This window comes from Pogoniulus pusillus, chromosome Z, assembly GCF_015220805.1.
Source record: "Pogoniulus pusillus isolate bPogPus1 chromosome Z, bPogPus1.pri, whole genome shotgun sequence".
Taxonomy (NCBI): domain Eukaryota; kingdom Metazoa; phylum Chordata; class Aves; order Piciformes; family Lybiidae; genus Pogoniulus; species Pogoniulus pusillus.
The window spans coordinates 50706445-50726028 of NC_087309.1; the positions used below are offsets into that span (position 1 = coordinate 50706445).

Consider the following 19584-nt stretch of genomic DNA (forward strand, 5'->3'; position numbering starts at 1 on the left):
TTTGTCTTTCTACAGACAGCCAGATCCTGGGGTGCAAAGTCTCCTTGCAAACAGAACCGATCACACACAGTTTAAAAATGCAAAATTCTAATTGCCAGCACCTGTAATTTCATGAATGCATAATTTATGGATAAAGGTTTTTGGGGAGAGGAATATTAAGGCGTTTAGCCAAAGAAATCACATCATAAGTTCCAGTTCTTGTTCTAACACTGATTTGTTCCTGGCTTTGGTCCCAGTCACTAAACACAGTTTCTCCACAAAAATAAAAGACTTAGCTAACCATGAGAGCTGGCAATATGGTTCCAGGCCAGGCACTCAGGGCTGCACCATCTCATGATTAATAGGACAAGACTAAGTCAGGAGCGCAGGGTCCTCTCCTTCATTTGCTCACAATGGCATTTTGAGGGAGACTTAGGAGTGCTTATGGCCAAGACGGTGGTGAAGCCTGTCAGAAGAAAGATTTCAGGGTGGAAATCAGCCAGGTGAACAGAAGATCTAAGTTAGACACAGCCTGACCTGGCAAAGATAGGATCTTCCCCATCTTTATGACATTTCTGATCACAGTCACAGCTATCTTTTGATTATGAGCACCTGTAGCAACTTTGCCTTCAGTTACTAGCCACTAGACTCCAATAGTCCCTTTAGCACTTCAGGGTGCCATCTGAGCATCCCTGCTGTGCTCAACCATAGTGCACTGGCAGCACTGGGACTGCCCCCAGCCAGGCACCTTGATAGCAGCTGCTGGGCAGCCTGGATGAGGCAGCACTTGCCCCAGCCTGTGTGCTGGCGCTGAAATGTCCAAACAAACCAAGTAGGTGTTTCCACACAGTCTTTTCTTGAAGGATTTTAATCCAAAAAAGACTCACTGGTACCCAGAAACAGCAGCAGAGAGGGAAGATGACAAGTGAAGACCCACAAGGAGGAAGATAAATTTGAGAAGTGACCCAAGAAAGCAGCTGGTGGAAGAGGAGCAGCAGCACAGCCATGCAGAGCACTGGAGTGTGCACTGGAGTCTGGAAACAGGGTAGAATCAGAAAAACTGGGACATACATTGAGAGGAAGAGGCAGCAAAAAGACACGATGAGAGGTAGCAACACATAAGAAAATATTTAAGTTTTCTGTTTTAAGATATATTCCTTTCTGCCTCTCCCCCCTCCCCAAAACCTTACACTCTGGGAAGCAGCACCTTGATCATTTCCATGCTCAGCACTTGTCTATAGCAACTGTGGACACGCATAGCCCCAGGAGCAGTGGCACTAACTGATGCTTTCAGCATTGCATTCTCTTCAGATTTGTTTCCTTAATTACCTGTTCCACATAGACTTACTGTAAGCAACCATCTAGGCACAAGGACATGAAAGAGAATCTCAGCCAGTGTCAAGACAAGTTTTGTTGATAAAGTTTGAAGGCTTACCTTAGGCAAGCCAATGGACTCCATTGCTCTTAACCACTGCACAGTGTTGTCAGTGTGCCGAAAATGAAGTCCAGATCTCTATTGCAAATGCAGAAGTAAAAAATGATTAAAAACAGTAAGTAATTATTAAAATAACTACATCAAGGATATTCTGAAGTCAGGATCAGGGAATTTTCCTTTATCTGAACCTGGAGATCAAAGCATCACAGTCACAATCCTGCTAATGAGATGTCCTAACATATTGACAGACTCACACGATCCATATCATTCTTTTACCTCATTCTTTTGTGTGATATGAACCAGACACATATTCATTTAAGTGGACTGTGATTGAAGTGACCATTTGTACAGCCCTTCAGTATTCTTGGGAAGTAAAGTCTGGCTGTTGAATACCAGGTACCACTATCTTCAAAATGCAGAAGTGGTAACACTGATCAGCACTACTGTGAAGAAGAGACAGGAAGCTTAGTCACTCTTCAGATCCACCTGAACATCTGATCCTTCTTTTGCAGCCTGCACAAATAGCAGTTCAAAGAGCAAAGTGAACAGGTTGTTGTTTTGGGTTTTTTTGTTTTGTTTTGTTTTTCCTGGGTTGGTTGTTGGGGGAGGGGTTGTTTGTTTGGTTTTGGTTTGAAAAAGAGTCAGGACAAGAGTGCGGAAAAGAAGCCTTGGAGAAATTCACAACTTGAAGATTTTCAAGGTAAGCATTTAAATGTAATCAGTATTCTTCAGCACCATTCTGTTCACCATATGAGACCTAAAACAGCTTAATTTCTCCACACACAAGCAATGGCCAGCGACTAGACTTAAAATGCCCATTTCAGTTTTTCCCTGCCCCTTCTGCATGTTGAAAGAATGTGTTCAATAGTGGGACTACTGCATGTGTATGCATGTATTTCTATACTATTGAAGGTCCTGGATCTAAGGAACAGCTCATGCAGACAGCAAGCTAAGATCAATTACCTGTAGCTCGTTTTTTGTTTCTCTGTGTTAAATTTATTGAAATAATTGTATAGATTTAATGAAGTAAATGTCGTCCCATAGAAGATGAGGAAAACCTGGAATCATGGAATGGTTTAGGTTGGAAAGAACTCAAAGATCGTCCAGTTCCAACCCCCTGCCATAGACAGGGACGCTTGCCACTAGAACAGGTTGTTCAAGGCCTCATCCAACCTGACCTCGAACAGCTCCAGGGAGGGAGCAGCCACAACCTCCCTGGGCAACCTGTTCCAATGTCTCACCACTCGCACTGTAAAGAACCCTTTCCTAATACCTAGTTTGAATCTCCTCTCTTCCAGGTTAAACCCATTACCCCTTGTCCTGTCATTATAACACCTTGTAAATAGTCTCTTCCCATCCTTCCTGAAGGCCTCCTTCAGATACTGAAAGGCCAAAGCTGAAATAGAAAGTTAACCAGATATGCTGAGTATCCTTAAGGATTGGAAAACAGATTTTACGGTTTTTGCCTTGTCAGTGAGAGAACTGAAAAAGTTATTACCTTGTAGCGAGCTTGCTCCACGTCATAGATCTTTTTATCTGACACTACATTAGGAGCAAAGAATTTTGCAAGCTTGGCAAGGTAAACACCATTTCTTAAGCCTTCCTCCAGTTCTGTAGTAGGGGGCAGCTCCTCATCCAAGCAGATCTCCATCCACCTACAGGCACAATATTTGAGAAACACTGTTATTTATTTGTGATTTTAACAGAAGTGACACCTTTTACCCACAGCCACCTCACAGTTGCCACTACCATGACACATACAAGAAAAAGTGAGAAAGCTATGGAAAAAACTCTGTTATTGCTTTGCACGGAAGACCAAAATTACTAGAGAATCACAGCTGCACAGCATGGCTGCAACCCATCAATAACCACACAGCAGGCTTTGAAGTCTACATCTCCTAAGGAGTGTAAGCCAGATCTGTGGAACAGCACTATGCTTTTAAGTAGCCAGCAACTTAAGTGGAAACCAAAAGAAATTGGTTGTATCCAGGTGGGGGTTGGTCTCTTCTCCCAGGCAACCAGCAACAGAACAAGGGGACACAGTCTCAAGTTGTGCCAGGGGCAAGTATAGGCTGGATGTTAGGAGGAAGTTCTTCCCAGAGAGAGTGACTGGCATTGGAATGGGCTGCCCAGGGAGGTGGTGGAGTCACCGTCCCTGGAGTTGTTCAAGCAAAGACTGGATGGGGCACTTAGTGCCATGGTCTATTTGACTGGTAAGGGCTGGGTGCTAGGTTGGAGTGGATGATCTTGGAGGTCTCTTCCAACCTTGTTGATTCTATGTTTCTGTGATTATGAAGTCCTGCTTATTACCGATGTTTGCATCATTAAAAGGTTCTTGTGATAGTGATGCCAGGGATGAACCTCAAGAGCATCAAGGCCAGCAATGTGCTGGGTGAGGCCAGTTCCTGCAGCTGATTGATCCATAAGCCAAGCTTGCAGCAATGCTTGTCTCAGCACAGAGTACTCCTGCAGTTCATCCTCTTCTCCCAACACACAGTAGTTCTCCCATGTTTGCACTATGAAACACATGATGCTGGTTCTGGAGGAAGCAGTGAAGCTTTTTGTTGGAACAGATCAAGGTACCTCATGCATGTGACATCAACCCAGAAGTAATCTGACTAAAACAATCCCACCACCCATCAGGTGGGATGGCTTCTTGTCCAACAGTGACTAAATTCTTAAAGGTGGTAAACTAGTTGTGGTTTTGAGACTTAAATGCAATAGAAATGGTACCACATAGAAAACAGTAATTGTTAAATACATAACCAGTTCAGAAGGCCAATAACAGACGTTAACCTGTATCACCCACCGTGTTCATACTGCATACCCAAGACACACTGCTACCAAAGCACTCATGAAAAAGGTTAACATCCTCATTACTGGATCAGACATTACATAGGATCACAGAATGTTGGACCTGGAGGTCCTAGTGGATAACAAGTTAACCATGGAATAGCAATGTGCTCTTGTGGCCAAGGCAACCAATGGAATCCTGGGATGTATTAGGAAGAGTGTGTCCAGCAGATCAAGGGAGGTTCTCCTCCCCCTCTACTCTGCCCTAGTGAGAGCCCATCTTGAATACTGTGTTCAGTTTTGGGCTCCCCAGTTTAAGAGGGACAGGGATGTGCTGGAGAGGGTCCATCAGAGGGCAACGAGGATGATTAGGGGACTGGAGGGCATAGCTTATGAGGAGAGGCTGAGGGACTTGGGGCTTTTTAGTCTGGAGAAGAGAAGACTTAGAGGGGATTTGAGAAATGTATATAAGTATCTGAAGGCTGGCAAGGAGGGGGAGGACAGGCTCTGTTCACTCCTGGTGTAAATTACAGCAAAAGAGGTTCCACCTCAACATAAGGGGGGAACTCCTCTACTGTAAGGGTCACAGAGTACTGGATTAGGCTTCCCAGAGATGTTGTGGGGTCTCCTTTTCTGGAGATTTTCAAGGCCTATCTGGATGTGTTCCTCTGATCGGTGTTGGATAGTATTGTCCTGCTCTGGCAGCGGCGTTGGGCTCAATCTCCTTGGGTTCCTTCCAATGCCTAGCATCCCTTATATTGGTGGTCTAGGTGTTTTGGGTCTGTGACATTATTCTTATTTCTAGCAGCCAAATCATATTACAAAAGCTATAAATGTGGTTAATTCTGTCCTCATATATTTTTTCCTTTTTTTTTTTTTGCTTAGGCAAGCTCTGCTATCATTAGAAGAACTGTGGTACTATTACAAATGGACAAAAGCAAAGCTGAAAGCATTAGTTAATTTACTGTTGCTAAGGCCGTGTTGCTGTATGCTGTGTAAGATAGCATTACACATCTGACATCATCTCCAACTGACGACTTCAGAAACCAGAAAGCTGGGATGCAAATTGAAAGTGAGCCAGTTTTTCCCCCACCAAGAAGGAAATACTCCCCCCAACCCACTCCTCCTGAAAAAAAAACCAACAACCAAACACACACCAAAACAAACACCAAAACCCAACAAACAAAAAAACCCTGCCCCACACTACAGGACATTAAAGCTCAAGAAAAATGACCACTCCACAACTCATTTGTTACAGGACATATTAAAGTTGTTTCACTGAAGCACAGACTACCCAAGCAGCAATTCAGGAAACCACGATCCATAAATCTGGGACAGCACCACAGAAACTGAGCAGAGTGTCAGTAGGAGAACTGTAGGTTGCAGTATAAAAGCTGCTTTTGTGAGGATAACCAAATCCCTGGGAAGATTTCCTGCTCCATCTTGCATGGCATATTCATGTGTTATGGGTCAAGACTCCCAACAGTCACCCTTACTATTGCAATTTTATAGATTAAATAGATAGATGTGCTAAGGCAAAATCTCACATACGTCTTCTCCTAAATAGACAAGAAAAAATAATCAAAGAGGTAAATTTGGGTTTCACCTGAGCCAGGTAGCTTTCTATAGAATTTATTTCCTGGAATATACCTTCTAGAAAAAGAGTTGTACAGACAAGAGGAGGAGCTTTCTGAGTCAAAGGAGGTGTGTTCCACTTGAGCTGAAACTGACACTATTGACTAATGGACCATCTCCAGTGAGATAGACTGTATGCCCCCAGAGCTGCATTTGTTACCTTGCACCATATCCTTTTGCACTCCTTATTCTCAGTTTTCTTGTGAAATTATTTTTCCAATGTCTTCATTCCAGGTGTGCTAGTTTGAAGCAAGCTGGAATGTTTTGGTAACAGAACTAGATAACGGGCAGTGGAATGAAAACAATTGATGTCAACTTCTCTCACAGTCTCACTGAGAACTCTGGGAAGAAGAAAGACTTTTTCTCCATTTTGTCTCTCACTCTTGCTTTTGCCTTAGACCTGGTCACATCTCAGTAACCCTGCTCCTACTAACCTTGCTCCCTAACCTCTTGGCTGCACCTCTCTTCTTCCTGAGAACTGGGGTAAGGTTGAGAGGGCCGGGGGGAGGTGTTGGGGTGGTTTGAGAGCCCCTCCTGGGGACTCAGGTTTCTGGGAGGGGAGTTGTGCTTTTGTATTGTTTATCCTTTGTATATTTCTGTATATAATTGTATATAACTGTATATATTGTAAATAGCTGCTTGTAAATTTTGCTAGCTGTAAATAAATTGCTTCATCTATATTCCCAGGGTCCGTCTGAGTTAGCTGGGGCAAATTGAAAAGTGTGGGGGGGCGGGGTAACCCCCAAACCATCACACCAGGGCACCAGAAACAGGTTACATTGGAACTGTCTTTGAAGATATACAGGTCTCTTAAAATTGTTCTCCCTTCCAGTACAAAAATTTGCTATATAAAGGCAACTTTCTCCTGACCCAAAATCAGCAGGGGCAGGAGCTCCTCTTAAAAGCCAGGTAGCCCTGGCTACTTGCCTTGTCACAAGCAGTTCTTCCTCAGGCTTTCCTTCATCATACAACTGAGTTGACAAACAGAAAGTTCCATGTGTTAGAACTGGCCCAGGCATTACATTCAACAGCCTTATATTTGAATATTGATTACCAAGGCATTGCTTATTGCTAGGAAGGAAAGGCTAATACCAACCCGAGCATGACACTCAGGAGAGAGAGCAGCCTTCAGAACAGGTCCAGACTAACTTAGTCAAGGAATCAACCAGCTTAGAAGAGACCTCCAAGATCATCCAGTCCAACCTAGCACCCAGCCCTAGCCAGTCATCTAGACCATGGCACTAAGTGCCTCACCCAGTCTTTTCTTGAACACCACCAGGGACAGAGACTCCACCACCTCCCTGGGCAGCCCATTCCAATGCCAACCACTCTCTTTGGGAAGAACTTCCTCCTAATATCCAGCCTATACCTCCCCCGTCACAACTTGAGACTGTGTCCCCTTGTTCTATTGGTGGTTGCCTGGCAGAAGAGAACAACCTCCACCTGGCTACATCCTCCTTTGAGGTAGTTGTAGTCAGCAATGAGGTCACGTCTGAGCCTCCTCTTCTCCAAATCCCTATTCTTGTGACAGAAGAGCTTGCTCTTTATATCCTTCTGCAGGTTGGGGCAAGCAGAGGAAGGGATGCCTTTGAGTGGGTTTGGTCTGGTTTTACAGAAGGGTCCCTTTAAAATTTAATCTTTCCTCAAGCTTGAAATGAGATGCTGGTCCCTGGTGAAAGCTACTTAGATTTTCAAACCTCCTGTTATTCAACAACAGCAAAATTGTTTTGGATGTGTTTTCAGTGTGGTGATGAGCCTTTAGAGAAACTACCCTAAGTGGGTAAACACAATACACTGAAAAACAAATATGATTGGTATAAGGAGACAAAGGAATCAGCAAAAAAAAGAAGAATGAAGAATATAGTTGTCAGTACAGGATGGCCAAACACACATACAAACATACAAGTCTCTTTTTTCAAAGTTACTAATTCTTGTAACTGTAAAAATCCCAAACAAAACCAAAATGCAAACAAATCTGGTGAAAAAAACCCAAAACACACCAATCACAGAATATCAGGGGCTGGAAGGGACCTCAGAAGATCATCCAGTCCACCCCTCTGCCAGAGCAGAATCACCTATACCCGATCACACAGGAACTCATCCAGGTGGGTTTTGAGTATCTTATCTTCAGAGAGGGAGACTCTATAACCTCTGGCAGCCTGTTCCAGTGTTCTGTCACCCTCACAGTGAAAAAATCCCTCCTCATGTTTAAATGAAACTTTCTGTGCTTCAGCTTCCACCCATTGCCCCCTGTCCTGCCATCAGGAATCACCAAGCAGAGCCTAGCACCATCCTCTTTAAATATTTACAGACATTAATGAGGTCATCCCTCAGTCTCCTATTCTCCAAGCTAAAGACCCCCATCTCCCTCAGTCTCACTTCTTATGATTAAGGGAATGCATCATGTCTCTTAAGAAGAGATGGCTCTGTGACGGACTCTCTTCAGCACAGTACTCCAGATGTAGCCTCACCAGAGTGGCAGGAGAACCTCTCTCAGCCTACTAGCCACAGCCCTTCTAATACACCCCAGAATGGTACTGGCCCTCCTGGCCACCACAGCACATTGCTGGCTCATGGTCAACCTCCCATCGACTAGGACTCCTAGATCCTCTTCCCCTTTGCTGCCTTCCAACAGGTCAGTCCACAACCTACATCTGGAATTTGCAGAACTGGGCTACAACAAGAACTACTGTGAAATTATTTCCTCTGTTTTGTATGTGTTTTATCAGAGGAAGGAAAAAAATCCTGCAAATAAACAAATAACTCTCTAAGTTCTAGTTATGCAAACAACTGCCAAGCTCCATTGCTCTGTCTGTATTTGAGATAGCTGTAGCACTTTTTCTCTCAAGTGCTTGCAATTACAGTAGTTTTGTTCCCTTTGCATTGATTCTGTTGAAAATGAGTTGTGGTTTTAAACAGAAAGTAGCATTCCCTTAAGGCTGTGAGGTTCTGCTTTTTAAGACATCATTTGGATATGGAAGTTATTACATGACATGGTGCTGACAGCATTAGACTAGACCGAAAACAACCCACCAAAACCCAAATCCTCCTAGTTCTGTTTCTTTAGGTGAAACAGAGAAAATCCACCTGACAAAGATTTATAGGTACCTCTCAAGTAATTTGTTTGTCTTTAGAGCTAAAAAAGCAGCACCACCTTTGGCTTAGCCACTGTTTCCCTGAATACTGCAACATCAGCATCAGGTATGAGTCTGTTGCATTAACTGTTCTCTACAAGAAGTAGTTAATACCATGACTGTACCAGAAGGGCCTATAATTCAACATTAGGTGACTTTTTTTTCCTCCTCCAGTATGAAGCTTGTGGATTAAGACTATTAGAGCTATCAAATGTGCACATGCATTTCCACTGTTTTTTCTACAATGGAATCCCATAATGAATACTGTGTTTTTAACAAGCTTAAATTAGTGCTAGATGTATGTCACCAAAAACTGACACGGCAGTTGATAGTTGATTCAGTCACTTACTGTAACTAAACCCAAACTCAACTCCCGTGGAGGGATAAAAGGCTGTCTCAGGAAGCAGACCAAAACATGAAACATCCCTGAAGCCCTGAGTAGCACCATCAAAAATTAGGTATCATTAGCATAGCCCTACAAAGGTGCCCATGCCAACTTTAGTCCTATCATTCGTGTTTAAATAGGCATAAACAGATGTCTTCTTTCTGGAGAAAGACCTGGGTTTATACACAAGCAGGAATAAATACAGTCTGCTTTTATTTTTATAATACTGCAACATTTGCCAGAACAAAGGGTTTGTTTTGAACAAAACCCAAAACACAATCAATGGAAATATATCTCCAAAATTTAAATCCCAATACATAATATTGGAAATTCTGCCAGGTGCAAGTACTGAGGTACAATTTTGCTTTGATCAGTTCTGTTTTGACTTTCAGCAATCTGAGGCAGAACAGTTTAACATTGAATTTTTGGCAAGATAACAGTGATGACTTCTGTGCCAGACCCATAAGCAGTAAACAGCATAATGCTCACCAAAAGACTCCACTTTCCACATTTGACCATGCATAACATCAGCAGTATAATGAGCTCAGCCTTGCACTTTTAAAGCAAAAATAACCCTTCAATCTCATTCCAGGCAAGGGGTCAAGGAAACTGGAAGCACCAACAGTGCACTATGAACTCAACCAGTTATGAAGCTGTCATTGACAGCTTGTGTGGTCAGCAAAGCACACACAGATGGCTGGCTAAAGGACTGGGAATGGTGGAGCCAGCATTCAGCAGATTAGAGAGCATATGTTGTATAACCCACCCAAAGTCCATTGCATCTGGCACATACTAGATTTCACAGCAGAATTTATACTTGTGCTGCCCTGTCCTTTGAGGTCTCTGCTGCAAGATGTGGACCTGAGGGCACCAGGGTCTTAGCTTCTGGCAAGTAGACCTTTGGAGAAGCAAAGATGAGACTCCAGAGTCAAAACTCAGAATGCTGGCTGCTGCTATGATAAAAAGTAGAGTGAAGACAAGGTAAAGACAGTTTACCACCCACTTACTACCTCCCTGGATTACAACCACAGCTTTTCAGTTTGGTTCAGCATACACATTGTGTGAGGAAGTGAAACAGATTGACACAGAGATTGCAATACAGATAATGTTATTCCAAACAAAGGGTGAAAAACATCTTGCTGATAGAAAATATGAGAGAAAAAAAATCAATCTTAAAGCAAAATATATAAGATGTGGCACTACTTAAGTCAAAACTTACTTGAATATAATTAGAACTATACAACAGTATGAGGCATGAGAACTCACCATTTAGAATCCCATGTCATTATATCTTTAGTTTCTGAATCTAAAGATATGTTAAGAAATCTCAGCTCTGAACTCTCCATTTGTTTTAGGTTTCTAAGGTATGCGTGGGGGATATTCCCCCCAACAGTCCTGTAAATATTGCTTTTAAAAGGCAAGTGAGAGCCACAGAAGTAAACTATCTGTGTTGCTTGGCTGAGCAGGTCTGGTGGTGGTGGCATTGATATGTTTACAAGGAAAGACTGTGTGCTAACTTTGGAATTTGTTCTTATTAGACTGCAAAGTTTAACATGATCCACCTCTTAAAACAGAGACCTTAGAAAAAGTTGTTTCACAAACAACCACAGGTGGAAATGCATGTGAAGGTTCCAGCCATCCCATGAAAACAGACACAAACAATCTGAATATCATTCTAACAAAATGTATGAGTTGAATAAAAAACTGCACAAGCTTGGAGGTTCCACTTAGACACTGTGGATAGCAGTGACAGAGCAGACAGCTGTGAAAACTACATTTTGTGGACTTTTTACTCTTTCACATTCTGATGCTTTCAGTCTCAAATGTTCCTTATAGTGATGAGGGCTTGGCCTCATACAGTCCTCTTCTGACAACTTACTCCTGGAGCCAGACACTCTTATATAGGGTCTTCTAAATTTAACACTTGAATTCATACACCAGCAACAGTCTCTACTGTATCTCATGCTTTATCCATTCTAAAAAACAAAGCAGTTCAGGGAATGCAGGCATGATGCAAGTCATTCCAGTCACCATTTATGCTCCATACAAGAATTAATGTGACAATAGCTTTGTGGAAGACACTATGAATCGCTCTGTTACATAAGACCTCAGAACTTCAGCATATAAAATGAACATTAAATTATTTACCAAGAGATGTTGGGTTAACTTCTAGTGCTCTTATTTTTCACCCTTTCCTAAGTCAGTTCAAATTCCAAGTTGCTTATCTCAGTCTCTAGTGTTAGATTTAGCCGTTCAACTTATCGGTATGGTTTTCTCAAGGAAGATACTGACTTTCAGTAAGAGCTACACTGAAAACTGTGAAGCATTTATGTATTAATTCCTTCTGTATAAGTACTAAAATAGTGCAGATCTTGTTGCACATTACTGCATTTTGTTGAGCTGTGCACACCTGCTTGAACTTTGTTGCAACATTCCATTTCCCTAACCAAAGCCCTTCTGATGCACTTCAATACTCAATTTAGATGAGGGGAAGTGAGCAGCAGTGATGACTTGCCCTCCCTGTACAGAACACTAAACCAGCAATAAATCATTTCAGCAATGTTTTTCCATGCCAGATTTCTGCTGCCATGGCAATACTGCCATATTTACAAAATAACCTTAAAGATGTTATAAAGCTCTGGTTCACAAGATGGCAGCACAGATACTATTTGTTGATTTAATCTGTTTTATTTCAGCCATTCTTTATGTGGGTTAATCAGTGATTAAATTCCACAAGGCAAGGTGCTGCTCAAGAAACCAGCTCTGGATTCCCAGCGTGGCCCCACAGCCATCACAGGCTGCTGGGCACCCTGCAGCAGCATTTATTCAGCACTTCTGCAATGGGAGTTAAAAAAAACTAGTTGAGGCTTTCCAGCAACACCCTAACAGGCAACAGCAGCACACATGCCCGCCTTTCACAATAGCTCCCAACATTTGCAACCAGAAAGGCCTTGTTTTGCTGCCTTCTGTTTGCACATACATTAAAATTTAGCACTGGTATCAACCTCAAACTCAATTAACTGCTTTGTGAGATAGAGTGCTGAACAGGGGCCAATGCTGACACAGATCTTGCTGACGGTCACAAGAATGCTCCATCTTATCCCCTTGCTCTTGATTTGGCTCCAAGCTGCCAGGGGCAGGGTACAAATGCTGAAGACGCAGGAGAGAAAGTGGTATGGGGAAGGGAGCTTGCCAAACTGGTGGAGTCTGAAAAGCCACAGCAAGTATTTCCTCTTAAGAAACTTCACCTAATTCTTCTCAGCAGTAAGAACAATACCCAGATTACCTGAGCAAATAACATGGAAATATTAAGTCAGTGTCTCAGGGGAGACAAAGGATTTGGGGAAGGTGTGGTATGAAGTACTCCATTTTATAAGAGGAATTGTTTTTCTCATTTGGATGAAAAAGAGGGAAGGATGAAACAAAGCAGTGCTTTTCCAAAAATCCTGCAAACTCTAGGCAACTAAGTTAACACAACTCACAGAGACATGCATCAGTCAGCTCCAGTGCAGAGTCTAGACCTGTTTCAACAGCCTGCCTCCAATAGGCAGAGACCACAGCAGCAGTCACACAGGTCTTTCCTGTGTTGGTCTGTCAGCGGTGGCTCAGCAGTCCCTGGAGAGCTTAATTTCAAGCAGAGGGCAAAGATGAACCACGAATGAAATTTCAGGTAGTGCAGACAAGTTCCACTTCCAAACATAAGTCTCCCTTCCAACCCTACAAGTCAAACAAGGCTTTAATCTGAAAAGGAGGGAAGACGAATTTGGCATGTAGATTTATCTAAAGCTGGTATTTTGCCAATCTGTATAGACACTGATTTGATAAACAGAAGCAGACACAGCAATAGAAACATTTCTACAGAGTACAGAATGTTGGTGTGGAAACGTTGCAAAAGTGAGTTATTTCTCTAAACACACGACGTTTGCTTTAGAAAAACACTGTGATTGGAGATTGAGAGACCACAGGTTACACCTGCTACTGCAGTATGGTAGAGGTTTGAGGCAACTTCTCAAAAAACTCCAGATATTGTATTTCAGATTTACCAGTCTAAAGAGCACTGGCCCCACATAATCTAGTAGACCCTCCAAGTGACCCACTGGAGTGGGAGAGTAGCAAAATGTGTCTTTGCCAAGCCTCAAAAGTGTTGCAGCAAAACAACAAATGATGGGGTCCTCCAGATAACCTTCACACTTTCCTCATGTAATAACCATACCAACCTTAAATTGCAGTTGCAGTAGGTGTTTACTCAATTTCTTCTACACCTTGCCATGACAAAAATTACTATCCAAATCCATAGAAAACATCTACAGTCTCTATGAAGTGATCTGTCCAACACTGACTTTATTTTGGCTTTACTAGTAGCTTCAACAAACTTGCTCACCAGGGTACCTGCATGGTTTTTGTTCACCTTTTCCCAAACTCCAGTACATCACCAGATGTGCTGTTTCTAGCAGCTAGCAAGCTAGCCTGGAAGAGCATATAAGGAACCATCACAGCAATAACTTTTACAGCAAGATCTGATATTTTGTGTTTGCCCATTGCCACTGCACTGTGCTTTCCACGCAAGCATTAGTCCTCAGCTGTCAGACAGATGCACTATTACCATTATTTGCAGTTAAGATAGCACAAACATTTCCACTCTTTCTGTAGCTGGCACACTTTTCTACATTAATAAAAGTGACCCAGGGGAGTACCTCCACTGTAGATTTGGCATAAAAATCTGTATGTGGTACAAGTGTGATTTAGGATCAACAGCAGCTCTACCTGCAGACCTGCATATTTGCCTGGCGACTGATGCAGCTGGGTCAGCAGTAAACCTCAAAGGAGATACAGACTATAAAGAGTGTCAAGACCACATAGGAGACCTCTGGTAGAACGAGAAACCAAACTGAAAGCATGGCAGAATGCATGGTGCTGTTATGACTCAACCAGTTGAAGCCAAGGATCAGTTCAGGGTCTTTTACTGTCTAACACCTGACAAAGGTTGCTTTTGTGAAAGCAGCTGGCAACAAACTATGAAAAGGACCCAGGAAGTACATCTACTAGACAGGCAGCTGGAACCCTTAAAGAAAAGTTCAGGGCACCAGCCAAGTAAGCATTAAGTCACAGATGAGAGAACAAGATGTTAAAGAAGTGAAAAGAGTGAAGGAACCAGCTTATAAAAGGCTGGACTGTTAAAAGCATTTAGTGTTATGTAAACACCACAAAACAGCAACAAAAGGGAGTTCGCAAAGTTTAAACTTTGTCCCATGTCAAAAAGAAACACAAGACAGGAACAAAGTTAAACCCAAGACATTTTTGTGAGGAACTCCATGCACAGCACTTAAGTTTCCTTTTTTTTTGGTTTTCCTCTTTCCACAGTCATGCAAGCAATGCTCTCTTCCATTTACATGCTGAGAGGCTGGAAAGGCAGTACTCCTCTATCTGCTCAATAGCAACGTATAAAATTTTGACAAGCATATGCACACAAATTCAGCCTGCAGTTCAAGAGAAAAACATAGGCAGCATTATAAAACACAAAGAAAAGAAACACCCCCCCCACACACACACAAATAAATGGTATTGCTTTGTACTGGTGAAGATAAGCAGCCTTTCTGAAATAGAAAACAGCCCAAAAAAACCCACAAGTGCAGAACATAAACTAAAAATTATTAAGTCAAGTTTTGGATCCTCTATAGCTGTGTAATTATTCTACTTTCAAAACTATATGGTCTTTTTTACAGAGAACTGAGGGAGCTAGCTGACACTGATTTACAATATAGGTGGTGGTCAAAACATCTGTACAATATGTAGATACAAAGCTTTTGGTGAAGACCTGGCTACAATTTTATTAAACCAAGCTGGATTTTTTATTGAGAATATATAACTGAGAGATGCATAAAATAGTCACAGATATCTCAAACATCTTTCTAGACAAATTCCAAGAGTCAGGAATAAAATCATCCCTTGAAGAAAATAGACCTGAGAAACTAAGTGTCTGAACAAGCTGAATTAGCTGCAAAACTTCCCTTTGAACAGCCTTGCACCACTACTCCCACCCCTAACTCACACAGCAATAGGACAGTGAAATCTTTATTTCAAAGGCTAGCCTAGGAAGAAGACTATCATCAGGATGGTAAAGATTTATGTGTAATTAATAGTACCTCATGCACCAAATGTGCAGTTCAGTTCAAGGCCTTCGAGTCCACTTTTCCAAGCATACTCACACAAGACAATCTCATCTTCATGAACAAACAGTGAAATATCCCTACTAGCCTGAGTAACCATCAAGTGTGTGCCTTAGTATTCAAAACCTGAAGTTCAAGAGAAGGTCAAGAAATACTTAACCAGGCAAGAGTCTGCCAGTCATCTGGCAAGATAATCACGCACTAGCCAAAGTGAGCTAGGTAGACACCACTTGATTCAATGGCAATAAACTTATCAATGACGAAACATTTGCTCGTGGCATGCAGCAATAACCAAGAACTCCGCTTGCCATCAAACTTAACATACCAGTAAATGCACTTTCCTACATCCTGCCAAAAAAAAAGTAAAGTGCTTTTCAATAGTTGAAATGGGTAAATCAGCTATTAGCATCTACATTGCTGGCTAAATCCCCTAACCTGCTCAAGTGACCTGGTTAACTCATCTTGTAATCCAACTACTGCTTGGACAAAGATGACCTGGGCTCTGTTGCCATGGTAACACCATTCCCACTGTGCAAGCCAAGAAAACATCTGGATATTCAGTGTCACTGTGTCAGTGATCATCAGAGAAGGACAGAACAGTATTGCACACAGCAACAGCATAATCCCAGACAGAAAGCTACAACCATTACTGGTCACCTTGTTTAAACAGATGTCATATGAAAAGTCCTGTTAAACCCACTTTTGCAGATTTAAGACTACTTAGACTACATGAGGTAGGAACACATTGTTTCTTTGTTCATGCACCAAGAGGAAATAAAAATGGAAGACATTTAAAACCAGAAGGAAAAACTAGGCACGGTTTGGAGACTGTTGTAGACTAGCTATGGAGCTCATGCTTCCAGAGAGATTTCAGTTTCCTGCAACCTTTTAGGCGCATGACCCCTAGAGAGTGGTTTGCTTGCTCATCCATTTATGGAAAAGTCATTTCTCTGAAAAATAAAACCAAAAAACAACAACCCAACAAATTATAGAGATGCTCATTGGAAACAAATGTGGTTCAAACTGTTTCAACCACAGTGCCCTCTCCAGGCATATACCTCTACCACCTCCTCCAAGATGTCCAGGTGCTTTCCAACACAGGAATTAACTTTCATATTAGAAAATGGAAGTTGCATTTTTATTCTGAAATCAAAGTGAGACACAGAATTGGCACTCAATCATGTTGATCAGGCCCCTTTCATTAGAAAACTAACTCTTAGGCTGGTAAAACTCACCTTATTGCTCCCACAAAAAGAGCACTCTACCTTATAAAGGCAGAAGAGGTTAGCATGCAATTTTGCATTAAAAAGACTACTTTTCTTCAAAAACACTTGGTACAACTGTGTTTACTGAAGTGGGAATTAATAGGACAAAACAGAAGAAACATCAAAATGCTTTACGAGAGCACAGTCTTAATTTTCTTAAACAGCAACCAACTCAGGGTCTGTGACCCACAGTCAGCCAACAATTTAACATGATGGAAAAACTCCACCACATCTATGGGCCTGAACCAAAAAATATTTACTCCATTTACCTTGCTGCCAAGCCTATTAATGACTTAGGTACTTTGATCAAGTTAATCAGCAAACCATCACAGCTTATTAACTCTCAGCCCAACAATGAGAGCTAAGCGACTTAGGTTGCTATTTTGACTTAAGAATTTGCTCCTCCATTTTCTCTTCCAATTTATCAGCACTTCATCCCAAGTTAGTACAATGCTTGTACAGTGCTGCTCATGGAGGTAGAGAAGGTGCTAGTGCAGTTACAGCCAGAAGACACACAATGCTAAAACTAAAGTCTCACTTTCCCTTAATTATCATTTGTAGAGCATGTTTCTGTACAGTTTTAGGAGAGTCTGAGTATCTTGAGCTGCTGGTAGTCACAGCCTGAAGAGCCTGCCCATTATGGGCATACTGAGTCCTGCTGTAAAAGAAGGTCACAGACAGTTTTCATAGCTCTCTCTCCTGCAGTATGCTGCAAGTTTAGCTGAGGATATTTTAAAAAGCAATACAAATAACGAGTTTGACAGGCCTACATGGTACAAGACAAAGCAACAATGGAGAGCACAGAGATGCTGGTCATACACTGGTGCTTGAGAAGCAGCTATAGTCCATGGGAAGATAGGAAGTGAAGTGCAACTGCCACCATGCCATGTGGCTCCTGCCAACAAAGAAATAGTCAGGGAAAACTGACCACAGCAACAGCCAGGTAATGACAACCAGCAAGATGGACTCCAGGACAGCAAGATTTACACTGGAAAGAGAAAACCCAATCAACAATATTGACAAAGAAGTAAAAAGGTGTGAAGGAGCCATGTCCCTTTGCCAAGGCAAAAGCAGTTCCAACTATAAGGAGTGCAGATTCATACAGTCAGATTAAGAGAACTAGTAATATAAAAAGTCTGGACACAAGCACTGGAAGAGGAACTTGACCAAGGAAGGGGTTTTGCTTGTGGTCACAGTAGGTTTTACTGAAATTGTGAACCTAAAATGGCTCAAGACATTCTTAGGAAAAAAGGAGGAAAGAGCCCAAAAGACAGCACTGAAAAAAAGTACACTAACAGATAAAACTCCAAACTATAGAATGTAGGATTACTTAGGTTGGAAAATACCTCAAAGATCAAGTCCAGCCATCACCATAACACCACCATGGCCATTAAACTGTGTCCCAAAGGGCCACCATGTCCACACATTTTTTTTATATCCTTAGGGAAGGTGACTCCCTCCTCTCTGAGCAGTCTATTCCAATGCCAGACCATTCTTTCAAGAAAGAATATTTTCCTAGCATAATCCCCTGGCTCAATTTTAGGCCATTTCCTCTTATTGTATCAACTGATACTAGAGAGAAGAGACCAATATTCAACTCACTATAAACCTCAGGAAAATATAGGGAGCAGTGAGGTCTCCCCTCAGCCTGCTCTTCTCCAGCCTAAACAATCCCAGTTGCCTCAGCTGCTCCTCATAAGACCTGGTCCCCAGACATGTCAACAGCTCTATCATCCCTCTCTAAATCAGAAGTAAAAAGTCCTTCCTGTACTGAGGACCCCGAAACTGAACATGGTATTTGAGGCATACATCACCAGCACAGGGGCATGAACACTTCCTTACTCTTGCTGCCCACACTATATCTGATCCAAGGCACGATGCTTTTGGTCTTCTTGGCCACCTGGGCACACTCCTGGCTCATGTTCAGACAGCTGTTAACTAGCATCCACAGGTTCTTTTCTGATGTGTAGTTTTCCAGACACTCTGCCCCAACCCTGTAGCACTGTTCTTGTGACCCAACTGCAGGACTCAGCATGTGGTCTAGTTAAGCCTCATACAACTGACCTTGGCCCATTGACTCAATCTGTCCAAATCCCTCTGCAGAGCCTTTCTAAGTTTAAGCAGATCAACACTCCTATTCATTTTGGAGTCTTCTGCAAACTTACTGAGAGTGTACTCAATCCCTTCATGCAGATCACTAATAAGCAAGACCAGACTCAATATTGACCCACCACCAACTGGATTGAACTCTATTTGCCACCACTCTTTGTACTGAACCATCCAGACAGTATTTTGCACTGTGATGTCCAGCAATTCAAGCTACAAGCAGTCAGTTTCCCTAGAAGGACACTGTAGGAGACAGTGGCAAAGGCTTCACTAAAGTCCAGGTAAACAACATCACAGCCTAACTCTTGTCCACTAAGTGAGTCACCTTGTTATAGGAGGAGATCTGGTTTGCCAAGCAGGGCCTGCCCGTCAGGGATCAACACCTGTTGGGTCTCATCACCACATGCTGCATAATGGCACCCAAGACAATCTGCTCCATGACCTTCCCTAGCATCAAGGTCAGAATCACAGGTTTATAGTTTCCCGAGTCTCCCTTCTGCAAGATGGACACATGCCATTAAGCCAACTGCTCTTGGACTATGGGGGGCTCATTGTGCTCCCCATCTTTATCTTGCAGCTCAGAAGGCTGGGTATCCAGCAAGCAACTGATCTTACTACTAAAATATGAGGCAAAGGTGGTATTAACTCAGCCTTTTCCTCATCCTTGACCACCATCTTCTCTCCT

The 19584-nt window shown here is 42.4% G+C and overlaps 1 protein-coding gene across 1 annotated transcript in view; it reads right to left on the reverse strand.

Annotated features, from left to right (window-relative positions):
* The window catches only part of IQGAP2 (IQ motif containing GTPase activating protein 2), a 144925-nt gene that overhangs the window by 67350 nt on the left and 57991 nt on the right, over window positions 1–19584 (reverse strand). Inside the window, exons 3-4 of the mRNA XM_064176455.1 lie at window positions 2913–3069; window positions 1415–1492 (exon numbers count right to left, since the gene is read on the reverse strand). Coding sequence (XP_064032525.1) covers window positions 1415–1492; window positions 2913–3069 — 235 coding nt within the window. The remainder of the gene's footprint in view (window positions 1–1414; window positions 1493–2912; window positions 3070–19584) is intronic.